At 40.1% G+C, this 15,846-nt stretch overlaps 1 protein-coding gene across 3 annotated transcripts in view; it reads right to left on the reverse strand.

The window, feature by feature from the left end:
• Window positions 1-15,846, reverse strand: part of TET1 (tet methylcytosine dioxygenase 1) — a 74,703-nt gene that overhangs the window by 35,543 nt on the left and 23,314 nt on the right. For all 3 annotated transcript variants that reach the window (XM_054070973.1, XM_054070970.1, XM_054070971.1), the window contains 3 exons: window positions 2,438-4,964; window positions 1,197-1,287; window positions 466-559 (listed from right to left, as the gene is read on the reverse strand). In XM_054070973.1, coding sequence (XP_053926948.1) covers window positions 466-559; window positions 1,197-1,287; window positions 2,438-4,964 — 2,712 coding nt within the window. The remainder of the gene's footprint in view (window positions 1-465; window positions 560-1,196; window positions 1,288-2,437; window positions 4,965-15,846) is intronic.

Below are 15,846 nucleotides of genomic sequence, written 5' to 3' on the forward strand. Positions count from 1 at the left end.
GCTCCACGGCACAGGAGACTGAACTTCCTCATCCATCACACTCTCTTTTTATTCAGGTGTTCGTACAAATGAGGAGAGTTTTAAGTAATGTTACGGGATGCTTTTCCAACTTTACCAAGCAGCCATCCCGTTTTTTCTCTTTTGCACTTCCAGTAATATATTTCACCAGACACTCCAACTTTTGGACAGTGCCAGGATCTTCCCTTGCTTTGGCCATCTCTGCTACCTCTACTAAGCACCTCTTTTACACTCATTCAAACCACAACACAACAGAAAGTACCATATCCTAAATAAAAACCAAAACTGATTTCCTTAACTTCATCATTCGGGCATACTTGTAGATCAATTAAAAGAAAAAACAGATCTTCATTAAAGATCAGATTATATTTAAACTCAAGGACTGCACATCATTTGATACTTAAAAGCCATACAAGACAATTTTACTGCTGTAACATAAAAACTTACCCACTTGGCAATTGGACACCCCTGAGAGCTTTTTCCTTCCTTTCCTGTATAAACCACTACCTCTATTCTTACAGCGCTTCCTTTTGCTCCATACCTGCGTTAAAAAGAGTTCATAAGTAAAACGAACTGCTGTAGACCACTTTGAAACAGGAAACATTTTCAAGAAAACAAGACTAACAATTTATTTTTACTTTACTGAGAACAGAAGAAAATCAAAATATTAATAACATAAAAAAACTCCAACACTTTTAAATTTAAAATCCTATTTGCAAGAGTGATTTTTGACCTCTCTCTTCTGATAACAAGCTTCTGTCACTAAGGAAACATTATTTGAGGAAGAAAATGTTATCTGCATGTAAATCCTAGTGCACTTTGTCACTCATGACCTTCCTGTTTGCCACAGCTTCTCCACAGTGTAGGATACTAGAAGACCTGATTCTGCCAGCTGCTGATCTCATTCCTATTGTCATTCCTATTGACTTCAGTGGTACCTCAGAGCACTCTGCACTCAAAAGTCGGCCCTAAAGGTGCAAAAGCTCAGAAAAGGCGCACAGGTTTGGAACTAAAACACTTGTGCTCACCTCATGCACATCTGAATGGGAAAATGCTTTATAAGCGAGTACTGCAAAAACTGTAGAAAAACAAAGATAAACATAGCACCGGATTGCTCATAGCTCTTCTTTGCCATTTAGACAGTCAAAAGTCAGCATTAAATGCTGAGTTTTCCTCACCTGTTCTCCATTATTTCTCTCACAGCAGCAACACTTGGTCCCGTCCCGAGGTGCGTATAATACGGGCCTTCATCTTTCTCTATAATTTGCTCTGTAAGCAGGTGGAGAAAACTAAGTTGACACATAGAAAATGTATTTGCACCACTACAAGTAAGCTTAGAAATGGTTTATAGAAACATCTTCCATATTAAAGAACAATATATAAAACTTGTCCCTGAAATGTAACGAATGGAGTATGACTGATCTTTCTCCTCAGAGAAAAAATATATATATACTTGTATCCTTCTAATTAATTTGCTCATTTTTCTTATATTTTATAAAGTGATCCAAATTACAGTAATATTCTGCATTCTTTACAAATTTTCATGACAGTAGCTGGTATGTACTGAGGTTCCTGGGTAGCAGGAAAATATTATTAATCATTTCAGATAAAAGAAAATAAAGAAAAAAATAATTAACTGGTAGTCATATAGTACAGAATACAAAAGGTAATATAGGCCTCTCAAGTAGCACTCTGTTGATTCAGAACATTAAAGCAAAGATAAAACAATCTGCTTGTGTACAGTTTGTTGTTAAATATGACTTGTTTGTCCATCTGTGTGCTTTGATAGCCTGAAAACACACCATGTCTAGCACCATTCTCCAAGCTCTGTTTCCACAATCCTCAATACTGAGCTCAGTTCAACATCTCATCCTGCAATGCACATGGGCTCTTCAAAGCAAAGTGACATCAGCCAGCTGGACTAACAGTGACAGTAACACGACTGCCCATAACTACGCTCTCCTCCCCATCTAACAGCATTTAGGCATCATCCAACAGCATTTAGGCATCAGTCACAAGATGCCAGGAAATTTTTGTCCAGCTCATCTCAGGCAAAAACTAGTTCTAGGCCATAAAACTCGCACTCTGATACAGTGCAGATAAATTCACAGAGAGCACAAACAACAAAATGACAAACAGAAAAACTCCTTTTCCTCTCAGGTTTAAACTTAAGCAGAGAATTTAAACCTGCCAGTTGCAATACCAAAAATACTCAATTCTGCTGTGCTTTCCAGGCCTGAAGAACACCAAGTGAAAGGTACAGAAAGAAGAAACCAATATTTCTTCCCACTTCCTAATGGGGAAATACTGAACCTTTTGCAACAGCTCAGCGTCAAGAACGCCTCCTCACATTAAAAGAAGCAACCTGAACAGACCTCCTATCCAAAAGGTAGAGGGAAAAGCTAGCCACAAGACTTACCAACACAGTCGCAAGTTGGCAATTCCGACTGTCCTTTTTTGGTAGGCGTATCTATTAAATTTTTTGTAGGGGTATCAAGAAACTTCATCGGTGATTCAAGGAAACTGCTGAGTGTGTTTTTTGCTGGAGAACACCCTGAGTCACCTGTGCTCTGTGGGTGGTCAGTACCCAAACTGGTTGACGTCAGAACAGTGACTTCGCCCGCACACTCCATATTCCTGAGAGCTCCAACAGCACCTGGGACCTGGGCCCCACCACAGGGAACAGGCAGCACCTGCGACTTCGGGTCTACTTGTTGTTTGACAGCACCTTGATGAATATAGGCTTTATCTTCACTACGCATTTCGTTGGCTCTCAGGTTAGACTGATTAAAAGTCTGAGGCAAAGGATGCCCCTGGCTGGCATCCGCTGTTTGCTGTACCTGAGAATTACATTTTTCTGTAAACATCTGTAGGTTTTCGCTTGGTCTGTTCACTAAGGATGCCGTTTTCAACTGTGAAACGGCCAGAGGATTATGGGAGGGCAGGTCGCTGAATTGGTTACGTGCAACAACTTCATTTTTCAGTCGTTCGATGCCTAGTGGGTCACCGGAGCCTGCAGTTTTGATTTGTTCATTCACCACCTCGCAGCCAAACAGCCTGTCTTTTTTTTTCTCGTGCGGTACCTCAGGTAAACATCTGTGGAATTTTATCTGTGTTTGCGGGAGAAATAATCTAGTCTTTTCTTGTGATGCTAAAGTATTTTGATTCAGTGCTCTTTGTACTTTGGTTCTTGGAGACTTTTTTTCAGATGGAGCTATTCTGGAGTCCTGTGGCATGGTCTGACCAAGCTTGTGCAGTTTTGATGACATCCAAATGTCCTGTAACTCACTACGCTGGCATGACAACAGCTCTAGATGGTTTTGATTATTCTGTTGATAACGTGCTTCTTGAGGCTTCTTTTTGTGTCGTGGTTTCCATGGTACTGCATTTCCTTTTTTATTTGTTGGTTGTTTTTGCTTTAACAGTAAGGAACTGTAATTATGTTTAAAAAATACAGCTTCTTTTTTCTGCAACAGATCTTGGTTATATTTTGGCTGCCTCTCCTGTGATATTAGATTCAGCAGTGATGCCTTTATGTCATTCTTCTGCTCTGGATTTGTCTGGTTTGATTCAATTAGCGCTGCAAGTTGGGTTAACTGTGTAGCTACATCTTCTTCATCCTGGCTGTGAATTACTCCTTCTTTAATCAAAGAACCAGCTTCCAAGTTCAAATCATTACAGGCTGGCTTTTGCTCTAACTGGCCAAGGGCTTCCAAGCTGTTACTGGTTTGCTGGGCATTAAGTGAAGCGTTGCAGTACTGCGCAAGGGAGACTGGATCATGAGTGTAATTTTTCTTAGTAACGTATCCTGAAAATGATTTTGCATTAGACGTGAAGTCAGATAAAGTTTTGGCATCTCTTGAGGATAACTGTAATTTATACATCTCGCCAGCCAGATTGGCAGGTTTATCCCGCAGTTCAGAAACTGAACCTTGGCCATTGTATAACACTGCCTTATTAGGGAGCTGCTTCTGCGAGTGAGCGCAGTGAGCCAAGAGCTGTTGCTCATTTTGCAAGTAAGTGTCTTTGATTTCTTTTAATGCAGAAGATGTGGAGGAGGATGAAATATCCCTTTTAGAACTATGGAGCAAGTTGGAAGTTGTTTCTTCTGTACATTCAGTTTTAGCTGGTGAAGTTGTTTCTAAAGGGGCTTCGGATAACTGTGTTAAAGCTTCAATAGCTACAACCTGCTCTACAGTTAAATTTCTGTTTTTAATCAGGGACAAGAAAGTCGGTTGGAGTGAAGAATCCTCACACTGCGTCTCTGCCTTGGGTACTTTAAAGCCATCCTCCCCCACATGCCCTTCCTCTTCGGGCAGCGGAGGACAACACAAGCTTTCTTGCAGATCCGAAATGGAAACAGTTTGCAAAACCGACTTATCGGAATCCTGAAAGATGCTGCAAGTGCAGTTTTCCTCTTTGATTAAAACATTTCCTTGGTTTTCTGGGTGAATGCAGCCAACACCAGTCGTTAGAGTGTTTACTATGTGATTCAGATTGGCAGCCTTCGTCCATTGCGTATGGGAGTTGCTTGTGAAATCCGTCCTTTCCTCCACAGATACTTTTTTCAGCGAAGCAACAGCTTCTGGTGGTGAATAATGTAGGGGTTTTATGCCATTTTTGATGGTCTGTGCAAATGATTTTTTTGGCTCAGCTAACTGACTGGGAGAGACCACTCTTTCACTTTCTTCAGCATGTTTCAAGTGTTCATTGCCTGTCACAGTTCCATGGATATCTCCGTTGACATGGACACCAAAAGATGGCTTCTCGTTATGTGCCCACTTCTCTGCTTCTAAGCCCGTCATTCTTTCTTTCTCCTTAGACTGCACATTTTGTACAGGTACCGCTTGGTTTGTTTTCACCCTGTATTTTTCACCATGACCACATATACTGCATTCCATGAGTTCTGGTCTGCGGCCATTTACTGGTTTGTTTTCTAAGTTTGCCTATAAAAGAATAATAAACAAAATGTTTAAACAGCTCTTCAAAAAACATTAAAAAAAAGAAACATAAGATTTACAATAATTAAACCCTATTTTGACAGATATGAGGAATACCATAATTAAGCACAGGCACTGACTTTGAAAAAAAACCCAACAACAAAGGAAGTCACAAAAACCCCTGAAGCCTAAAGACCCCGTCCATATGCACAGCTATTTTCTTGACCGTTGGAGGGAGGAGGAAGAAGTGAGCCTGTGGTGATGGCAGACTAAAGAAATGAACACGCAGCTAAAGGACTTTAGCATTTAGAATTAGATCTAAGGAGTCAGGTTTTAATGGATTTGCATAAGCAGATGAAAGTCTCCCTTAAGTTCCAAGCAGGACTGAAATCTAAATGCTTGTCCCACAGAAAGTTCAGTAGTAATTTGATATAATTATACCTATTTTGCTAGACCGATAAACTGATACCAACAACAGACTGGACACTCTAGCAAGAATGGTTGGTTCCAGGCTTAGTTTCAGGTCTTTAAAAATGACAAAACCTAAGCTGAAAAGGACAGTAAGCCAATTAACGTTAGCTCACCTGAAAGTTCCCCTCTAAAATCTGCATTTAGACGACAACTTCCAGGTTTCTGTCTCTCATGTAAGCTACCATCACAGATATTTTAGTAAACTCTAATATTTAAACATATTCTTCATCTTCACTGTTATTATACAGTTCATGTGGTTGAAGCATGTCAAAAATCTAGAGTCAGAATACTGTGTCCTGGGAAGAGTACACACAGGCTTCCGTTAGATATGATTATGGCTGTGAAGTAAGGAGTTATGCAATTCAAGTTTTTTAAAAAAATAATTAAGTAAGTCAAAAACTCGGGCAGAAACAGCAATAAAGGCAGGAATCCAATTTTTATTACATTAATTAAATTTTATTTCTATGTATATTAAATATTCTTTCAAATTTAAGTCACAATAGACGGTGCTAGTACTTATCTTATTGTAGCATCTAAGAATTATTTACATATTCTATAGCCTTAAGCTCTACCTAACAAGAAAACCAGGACTGCTTTTCAAATCAGATCTAAGCAATACAACTGGTTAATTAACCATACATTGGCACAGTTCATCTTAGCAGTTTACAGAAAACAGCATCCAGTTTAATATAAAACATGCTGTTAAATCAGACGTGTTTCTATGGCTACACCCCCTAAAATGCATTTTTCTCCAAGAAAATAACTAAGAACAAATGCAAAAGGGATTTATGATTAATGATAATCATCAAGATGGAACTGCCAGAAACCTGCAGGCAAAACAAGACACAGGGAGCCAGCTCCACCTGGAGCCCGGTGCTTCTTCCCAACTGATTCCCGACTGATAAAAGCCAAACCAGGGAACTATAACATGGCCTAGGTATGATCAGGGGCATCATAAACTCTTGCAAATGTTATTTAAAAACATGTCCAGTACTTATGCAGTGAAGTCAAACTGATGGAAATTGCATTAATAAAGAAAGATACTGTACTTAATGCTTTTTCGTTACACGCAGGTGCTGACTAACGGTCTAAAAGCCTGACCTCCTCCTGTTCCTGATTTTCAATCGATGATCCACAGAGCCAGGAGATCACCGAGCAGTCTCTAATCGACCCACAAAACCAGTTAAGCAGGTCTGTTAGCAGGGGTAAATGCACTACATTGGCCTCCGCAACCCTACCAGAAAATACTTTAAGGGTCCACTATGGAAAAGTACAACCCCACAGTGCTATACCCGTGCAAAGGTAGAATCTCGATGACCTCTGTTTAACGTTAGAAAGAACTAAGATGTGAATTTGCTGAGGTTTTCTTCAGCAAAAGTATATCTAAGGTCTCTATCAGTCAACAAGTTGTCCCAAGTGTGTAGAATTGTTATTAAAAATTATTTAATTAAACAATTAGGAGGCTGAGGAGACAGAAGCAGATCGATTAAAATAATTCCCCAGCATTTGTACAGTTTCAAAACACCAACACATTTTGGTATTCCTTTTATTTATAGTCACTCACTACATTAAAAAAAAAGAACAACCTAAGTGGCAAATCAAGAGCAATGAGAGGTATCGCACCATTCACAACTATGGTGTTTCTCAGTAACATACTTTGTCTGACCAAAAAGTACTGCTATGCTCAGAAATACTCAGGGTATTTCCTTCTCTGCCAGCACAGGTGCAGTGCTGCATCCCCATAAAACCACAGTGATCCACGGGATTACTTTCAAAATGAAGTAAATTATTCCTCATACATCAGAACTTCCACTATTTCCATTACTGGAAGGTGCCCACATGCAATGAGGAAGAAAAAAGAACCAGATGAATCATATTGTTGGCATGATTTGGTTCATATTTTATTTTTCCACACAAAGAATAAATATTGTCATAAAACTAATTTTTTTTTTAAATCAAACCCTTCCTTTGGAGCACTGTGTTGCTTTTTGTCTTCTATTAGTGAACTGCAATGAATCCTAAAAAATACCCTTTTCTTTCCTTCCTTACCAGAATTTCCAGGGTTTTTTCAGTTTAATATGTGAAATTATCTTTTCATACACAAAAAGAACAGCCGACATACTAGCAGCAGCAGAGCTTGTTCGATTCCTCTCCTCAATCTAAACCTGGCAGGCCAAAAGTAACAGCTCAGCAAAAAACTTTTGCAGCTGAACAGCCTAAAAGTGATCTATCTCCAAGCCCCAAATCGGGACTCAAAACAAATGTTGTGAAAACTACATACCCAGATACCACTACTTAAAGCAGCCGTCTTAAAATTCATGGAGGTTGAGCACATAAGTCTGATCTGGTTGATTACTAAAGCTTTTACACAAGTGTAATGAGAAGCTGAAGAATAAAACAGATCAATAAAAGTAATTTCCTCTCTTGCTCATTATGGAGAGCACTGCTCTATCTGGAGACATAAAACACTAAGAAATCACGCTCGAGCTCAGCCTCTGCAGCAGTTAGTGCTATTAGGACAGGAATCGGAGTACAGGCTGCTGTAGGCATTGCTGTAGTACTTAAACTTCAACCAGACATACTCTTTTATACACACACACAAAAAAACCCCACTCCATGACCTACTGCTTCCAGCACAGACAAAAAGCCACGTACAGCAAATCACTTCACCACTCTTGAAAAGGATCAGACTTCATACTAACTTTTCCTTTAACACAAGATGTCTTTGAGGTAATGCAAAGATTTCACCAACTCAAAACAAACAAAATGCTAAAGCTACTCTAAAGAGGCTTCTGTATCTTCTGTACGAGAGAGAACAGGCCATAAGTTTATGTCTCTGCCTTCACGTCTCAAACCTCTCAAACCTCTGTAGGCAGCAACAACACACACTGCACTAAAAGACACAACCAGAAACACCTACTCCCACAAACCAGAAATAACAGATGATGTTCAGATCAGTGCTGATAAAATGGCTCTGTAAGTGGGACAATCTACATGATAACCAATGCCAGCTCCCCCTAACTCACCCTCCCTACAGGATTCTACCCAGGTGCCCACGAGAATACAGTGTCCAACAGATCAACAAATACTTGTGCCTCTTAGCTTCTGCCAGTAACAAGGATGACCTGAAAGGCAGTTCTTCCAAGGTCACAATATTCATCAACATAAAAGGTCGAGTGGGTGAAATGTACTTGCACTTTGCATCTCATTTCCATTTCAGTGCAACGGGTAAGTCTGGATCCTGCTGCAGTGTCCGCAGCCACGTCGCCAGCCCCACATGCCCTTCCACGTTGGCACAGAGCTGGCTGCTCCTCAGAGCTCAAATGCCACAGCTAAAGTTTTCGTTCAGAAAAACTGTTTCGGAAAAAAACCCAAACAAATACACTTCTCCTGACACTCAAACAGAGTGTTTTATTCACAGTCTAATGTTCAGATGTCACTGCTTCACTGACAGGTAAGAAAACACCAGCCAGCTGACCAGCAGCAATTTACTCCTATGCAATTTAGTCCTACTCTGTAGCATCTGCTCCCCAGAAGCAGCAGCAATTCAGTGGAATCCCGGAGCCACGTGGCACAGGACCAACATCCAAGGATACAGAGACTAGACAGGGACAGGAGACAGGGAGACAAAGAGCAGAGGTGTAGAGTGCTATGTATAAAGCTGTGCACTGTTAAAACAGAGGTGAATGTAACGCAGGATGCTGTGGAAAGTACAGGCCACCAAGTACAGCCAAATGTTTGTGCACTTCTAAATAAATGCAGATACAGTAATACATTTAAGGACAAACTTCTATTAAGGACCACACTACTCCAGGAGAAAAAAAAAAAAACCTGACTACCAAAACACAGCCAACAGCCATGGGCTGTAAGCTGCTGCCCAGGGCTGCAGCCCGAGCAGGATTTCCAAGCAGGCAACCAGCACAGAGAGAGCTGAGCAGGGGCACATTCCCACGAACCTCACCAGAGGCATAAAGCAGTCACCACCTCACTCGCATAACAATCATGGACATTTAACTGCCTCTTAATTAGCACACTGCTACACGGCTCAGGTAAGGCACATTTTCCATGGGTCTGTGCTCAGAGAAGTAGTTTAGGGCCCTATAGTAATAAAACAACGCCTGCATAGACAAGATGTTTTGTTCCTCAAGAAAACAGCATTCACAGGTGAGACTGAGGGACAGGACAGGTAATACTTTTGAACTTTAGAAGCTATTGCAATAAAATCAAATAACTTCTACTCCTGGCAAAATTATGTAGAGATGTTTTACCAGAGAGGATGGTTTAGACAGAAACTCAGGGCAATAAGAGGCTCTGCAAATCCAGAGAAAGCAGCCTGACTTGGGACACACAGCAGAGATCACGCAGGATGCCCAGGCTTTCCTGGAGGGATGCCTATCACCCCCAACTTCCGTGGAGTATCAGATCCCAGATCCACCCATAGCCACCAAGTAAGTATCACAGCAGCTTCTGTTTCACACTGGATCTCACAACAGCTGGAAAGTCTGCCCCAGCTGACAATGCTTTTTTTTTTTTTCCCAATCCATAGCCACAACAGCACATATTCTCCAAGTTACAGCTTAACTCTCTCTCCTATTTCATAACCATTTTATGTACATTTATAACCTCTTTGCTACATTCTTCAAACACCAGGCAGCTTTCCCACCAGAAGAGTTCCTTATCTTGGCTTTCCATGAGGAATTAGTACATTATGGCCTTAACGTCTTTATATCTTTGTTCTCTTTATTTTCACTCCTACACAATCACCAGACTTCCCCTGCCCACCTTGTACAACAACTTCACTGAGACCACTAACAAGCAAGATCTACAGTATCAGACCCTAAAGGATGCACTTACAAAATCAAAATCTACAGGATACTCATTCTGTTTCTAAAGTCTTCAAATGGTGACCCCCAGAGAAGTGTATTTACTGGATTAACACTAGGAAATAGGCTCTGTCAGCCACAAATTCAAATTATTGTTTCCATCAACAATGGAAACTGGACAGTCTGATCTAGTGGGAGGCGCCCCTGCTTATCACAGGGGGGCTGGAACTAGACGATCTTTAAGGTCCCTTCCAACCCAAACTATTCTATAATTCTATGATCAACCCCAAGAGCTCAAAGCTGTGAAAGCTACAAGAGCAAGAAAAAGTACACAGAGAATGATACCCCACTCTCCTACAGAGACACCCAAGAAATGGATTTGTTAAGAAAGGAAAAAAACCCAAACACTGCAGAACTTTGTCTGCCACAGTAGCAAACATAAATAAGCCTCTTGCTTGGCAGGTTTTGTTTTGTTTGGGTTGGATTTTTTACTGGTGTTTTGAATTACTCCATCATTTGTCTTCAATATTGAAATTGAGCACTCAGACACTAGCAGCTCTGGAAAATACAGCGCTCAATAAAACCACAAGACAAATGATACAATGAGCAGCAATATGTACTCCCTACTACAACCTTCCCCTAACGTGCTTTATCTCAAAGGCAGAGATGAAAGAACTTACCCACCCAGATAATGTCTCTTGTGGTCTACCCATTCCTGAAACCATCACCATACCGTTAAGACAGCACTGTCTGGCCCTGAAGTGTAAATAAGAATCCTCACACTGTTCCTAACAAGGTCTTCAGGGAACAGGTCACAGCTACGTATAACATTTTAGCAATGACCTCAAAGTACAGTGAAATTAATACTGATAGAAAAATCGCAAGTAATGAAAAGATCAGACATTATGCTTTCTTAATTAACTGGCAAGCCAGCTGCAAGTAAACATTTTAATACATCTAAAGGTGAAGTTGTGTATCCAGCAACAAAGACATGGGACTATATTTACAAAATGCAGGTTTCTATCTTAGAAAGCAATGACTTCAAGAAGGACATTAACGCAGTCAATAATCAACTGCACAGTAACTATAGAAACTCGTATTGCAACGTGGCCAAAAGGGTTACCGAGATTCTTGGACGCATAATTAACAACATAATTAGGAAAAGACGTGTTACTTTCTATCCTGTACTTGGCACTTCTGCACCTGCTCGTGGAATAAAGCGTCCAGCTCTGGCATACCCAATTCAAGCAAGACATTGATATGCTGGAGAGGGCTTGGTGGACCCCAACAGTGACAAAGGACTGAAACATCTCCAAGTGAAAGCCTCAAGTTCACTCTCTACGCACTCTCTGCAATTACCAAAGAAAAAGAAAATTGAAAAGCCACAAACTGCGGCTATGTGGAAAAGCAAGCTGATAACAGAAGGCTCCTTGTTCGAGCAGACAAAAGTATAACAAGATTCAATGACTTTAACTTAAGGCCAGAGAAGTCTGGACTGCGACTATGGTGCACATTTTTGTCTCACTAGACAGAGAAAGAGTAAAGAATCTTTGAACCATCCTGTTAGGTGTTTCGATGCACTTTTCATCCATGGAAATTTTCAAATTCAAGTTCTTTAAAGTATTTTTAAAGCACGAGGCCTAATCCCAATAAATTAATACAGCCCTACAACCTCCAAGACAAGAACAAGTGATCACTGACATCATACTAGGTGAACCAAACAGACACAAGGTAATACTGCTCCTTCTGTTTCAGTTCAGTAGAGCTCTGAACCGTTAATCTAACAACATTCCTGTTCTTTAATCTAACCAGGAAGACAGTCAGCTCCTCAATTTAGGACCCACTTTAAGCGCCTAACCATCTGCTGTACAAACAAGTATATTATTTACAAGTGACTACACACTGGTAGCGGCTCCCAGACCAGAGCTGCTGAGGACAGACAACACCATGAGTTAACAACGCTAACCTGCCCTCACACGCTTAGATCCTGTTTTCCCCTCGCTCCAAAATATCAGTATGGGTTGCAAATACACCTTGCAAAATATCATATGCAAGTCTTCTCTGAATGTAAACATCTACACTATGGGTATATTCTAGCCTGGCTGTAAAACTGATGAGGGGCCACAAGATTAAAAGGAGTAATGAATACTCTTTAGCAGCAGAAAAGTTGGGGACAGATATATCAGAGAAATAGCTAAAGTAATTCAGATAAAAGAGAGAAAAACAGCCATGCCAATCATTTAAGCCACCAAGCTACAAAGCTGCAATACTATTCAGATTTTGCATCTGTGGTTTGCTTATTCTCATGAGGAAAAAAAGCCTAAAACATGGCAAATTATGTTTCTTTCCTGTCTCTATCAGAGCTAGCACGTCTATTAAATAAAGCTTAAAATGGAATTTACCCTGTGTAACTTCCAGCTTCTCTTTAGAGGTGTGCCAACTTTCACTCATGTACTAGAATAACAGCAATGTTTTGGAGCAGCGCTGCACCGACAGTGGTGTCTGCATTGCAGAATTCAGACAGTGGCTGTCTGCCTCAAAAATAAATCCTTTACATTTTCAAATATGCAGAAATTTTTCCTCTTACTCACAAGTTCAGCAGGAGTTCAGTTTATTTCAGGGAAATTAAATGTAGAGCCAAATTTTACTACAGAGCATTAATTAAATTATAAAACAATACAGACAACACCAACAAAATACTGACTGAGAAAGGAATTCACAGTCAAGTGTCAAGACACAAACCACTCAATTTTAAGTCAGCCTTGAAAAATTCTAGTAGGCTTAATTTCAAAGCCACTGGGACAATGAGGACAGCCAAAAACATTCTATATACTAATTTTACATATGTTGATGATAAGTGATTATTGTTAGCTGCTTATATGTAATTCCTGTTTCCTTTTTTCTTGATACTGGTTAAGTTTCCTGTACCTGACATTTAAAAAGAAAATAGCTTTGTAAGAATGCATGGAAATTAATGCATGGAATGGGTGAGGTTTTGAGCAACTCGATCCAGTGGGAGGTGTCCCTGCCCATGGCAGGGGGGTTGGAACTAGATGATCTTTAAGGTCCCTTCCAACCCAAACCATTCTATGATTCTATGAAATTCAAAGGAAATCTTCTAATTAGGAATTTATTTTAGTAAGAATGAAATCTTTTGGTCTCAATATAGCTTCCAACTAATGTCAATGGGAAATCTTGCTGCAGTAGTGGATAAATTAACTCTCTCATACTTGGTAACACTCAATATAAAAATCTTAGTAATCACAGAAAGAAAACAAACACAGAAGTTAAAAGCTGGTGCCAAACAAGTTTGGGGCTTCTCACTGGTTTTCTCCCATATCCATTACTAAAAACAATAAACAACCTCGCTTAGCAATACAGTATTGTATTCTGGACAGGCACTGCCCATTTTCAAAGCCTTTTCCAGACAGTACTTTCTATAAAGGTACAGACAAACAGCAAACACTGACAACAGATTTCTGGAATTTGCAAAGCCATCTCCATTATTTCAATACCTGCATTACAAACAACAAGTACAAGTATTCAATAAAGCTTGTAATTCAGTAATGAATACAAATAATGTCAACAAACCCACACACGTGGATAGAGAAATATTTATTTCATAATTCCGTAACTTCATCAAGAACACCTGAACAGCGCATTAATATACCCATGCATCTGACCTCCATCAACACATCTACACTGCCCTTCCTTGCTACAAACTATGTTATTTTCACCAATTATTTCAAGATATTCTTTATTGCAAACACATTTTGTACCTTTTTAAGAAGTTGCACTTCTAAATCTGCTAAAGTGGAAGACCCAGCACTGCGCTAAAACACACAGTGACGTTCAAGGTCTATAAATAGTGATCCAAAAGGTGCAAAACCCTCCAAAACCATTGTAATCACCAGGTTCAGCCCGGCCTCACCCAACACTTCCCAGCCTCGTTCCCCAAGAGAAGGAGGAGTGGTGCTATCCTCACGAATGCTCTGTTACAGCAACCAATGAGTTAAAAAAGAAAGCTTTACTCCTTCCTGTCCTCCTCTCAAAGGACAGTGTCCCTTTCTTCCCTCAATATTCGTTGTGGGGACAAAGAACAGAGCAGCGTGGTGGTAATGCTGAGCAAGCAGGCAGGGGTCCTGAGGAGGGGGTGGATGGGAGGGGGAGCAGCCCTGGAGCTCTGCAGGACCTGGGGGGCAATGGAAGGAGAGTATCTCTGCATCCCATCCAGCTCACAGATTGCAACTCCCCCAGAAACTGGCTGGGAAAACTGAGGATCAGAAAACTACTAGAGTAAGATTAATAATTTACAGACCATTTACAAAGGCCTTCTTTGTTAGGACTCCATTTGAAATGCATCTACATACATGAGTAGTCTTAGCAGTGCTGTACAAACAAAACATGGAAGTGCTTCATACGCTCCCATGAGTGCATTCCCGTGGAAGCGCTGGAAAGGCTGCACGTGGAAGTGGTGCTGCTAAATTACAACCACAATCATCCCCGCATACATCAAGGGAAGCACATGAGCCTAACCAAGAGAAAAAAAAAAATGAATCCCATTTAGATACACAACCAGCTCGAAAAAGGTCAAAATTAAAACAACTTTTTTCCAAAAAAATAAATTAGTTGAAAAAGAACTCCAGGTTAGCAGCTAAGTTACTTATTTTTTTTAAATAAAAGTTAAATAATTTGCCTAGGACACACACACACCCCAAAAGCAATCTCTCCCTAACAAAAAAAAAGAGCAAAAAGGCAACTAAGAAATAGGCAGACACTTTCACATAGTACTCAAACCAATTTTACTTGGTGTTTACTAAAGGAAACTTTCCAAGGTGATAATGTCCCTTTAAAAGACACAAAGAAAAAGAGGACAACATCCTTTCCAACTTCTTTACACCATTCTGTCTTCTTCCTCTGTAAAATTCGACTGCAATGCAGCCCCATCCATTGACTTGCTCATATCTTATATTAAAGGCAGAAAAAAAAGGTATTAAAATCTAATTGCTTTCAGCTAAATATTTCTGGCAGACATTTTGCATTAAAAATATACACCATAATTTAGAATAAATGTTCAAAATCAGTTCAGTCTGTGCTCACTCAAAGCATTACCATGAACATCATCAGTTAGCTTTCCGTAACTCTAGGTAACATGTATGAGCTTGAAAAAAAAGTGAATTTTTAATTTCTTCAAGCAAAAAACTAAAACTGCATTGTAACAAGGGCAACAGCAGGTCTGCCAAACCAACTTAATATATTTAAGTTTTGATAAGAAAGACTATGCTTAGTATGTGTGGAGGGGAAAAATGAAGAGCATGCTGAAGTATGTATTTGTAGCTTTGATGGAAACGAAACTTCTACTGTTCCTAATATGATGTTTATAAACAAACCAAAAGTTCTAGATCCTGAGTCACGTCTGGCTTTTGGCTTGGCTTAAACTGAATGGATTTCACAGAGTTAAGCAGGCACCGTTTGCGCTTTTCTGGCGCACACGATTACCATTAGTGTTTATGCATAAACACGCAAACAGAATCAGTCAGAGAACAAAGAACGTGCAGGCAGCTACAGTACTCACTTAGCACTGCATATATTAG

The sequence above is a fragment of the Cuculus canorus genome, chromosome 7 (genome assembly GCF_017976375.1).
Source record: "Cuculus canorus isolate bCucCan1 chromosome 7, bCucCan1.pri, whole genome shotgun sequence".
Taxonomy (NCBI): Eukaryota; Metazoa; Chordata; class Aves; order Cuculiformes; family Cuculidae; genus Cuculus; species Cuculus canorus.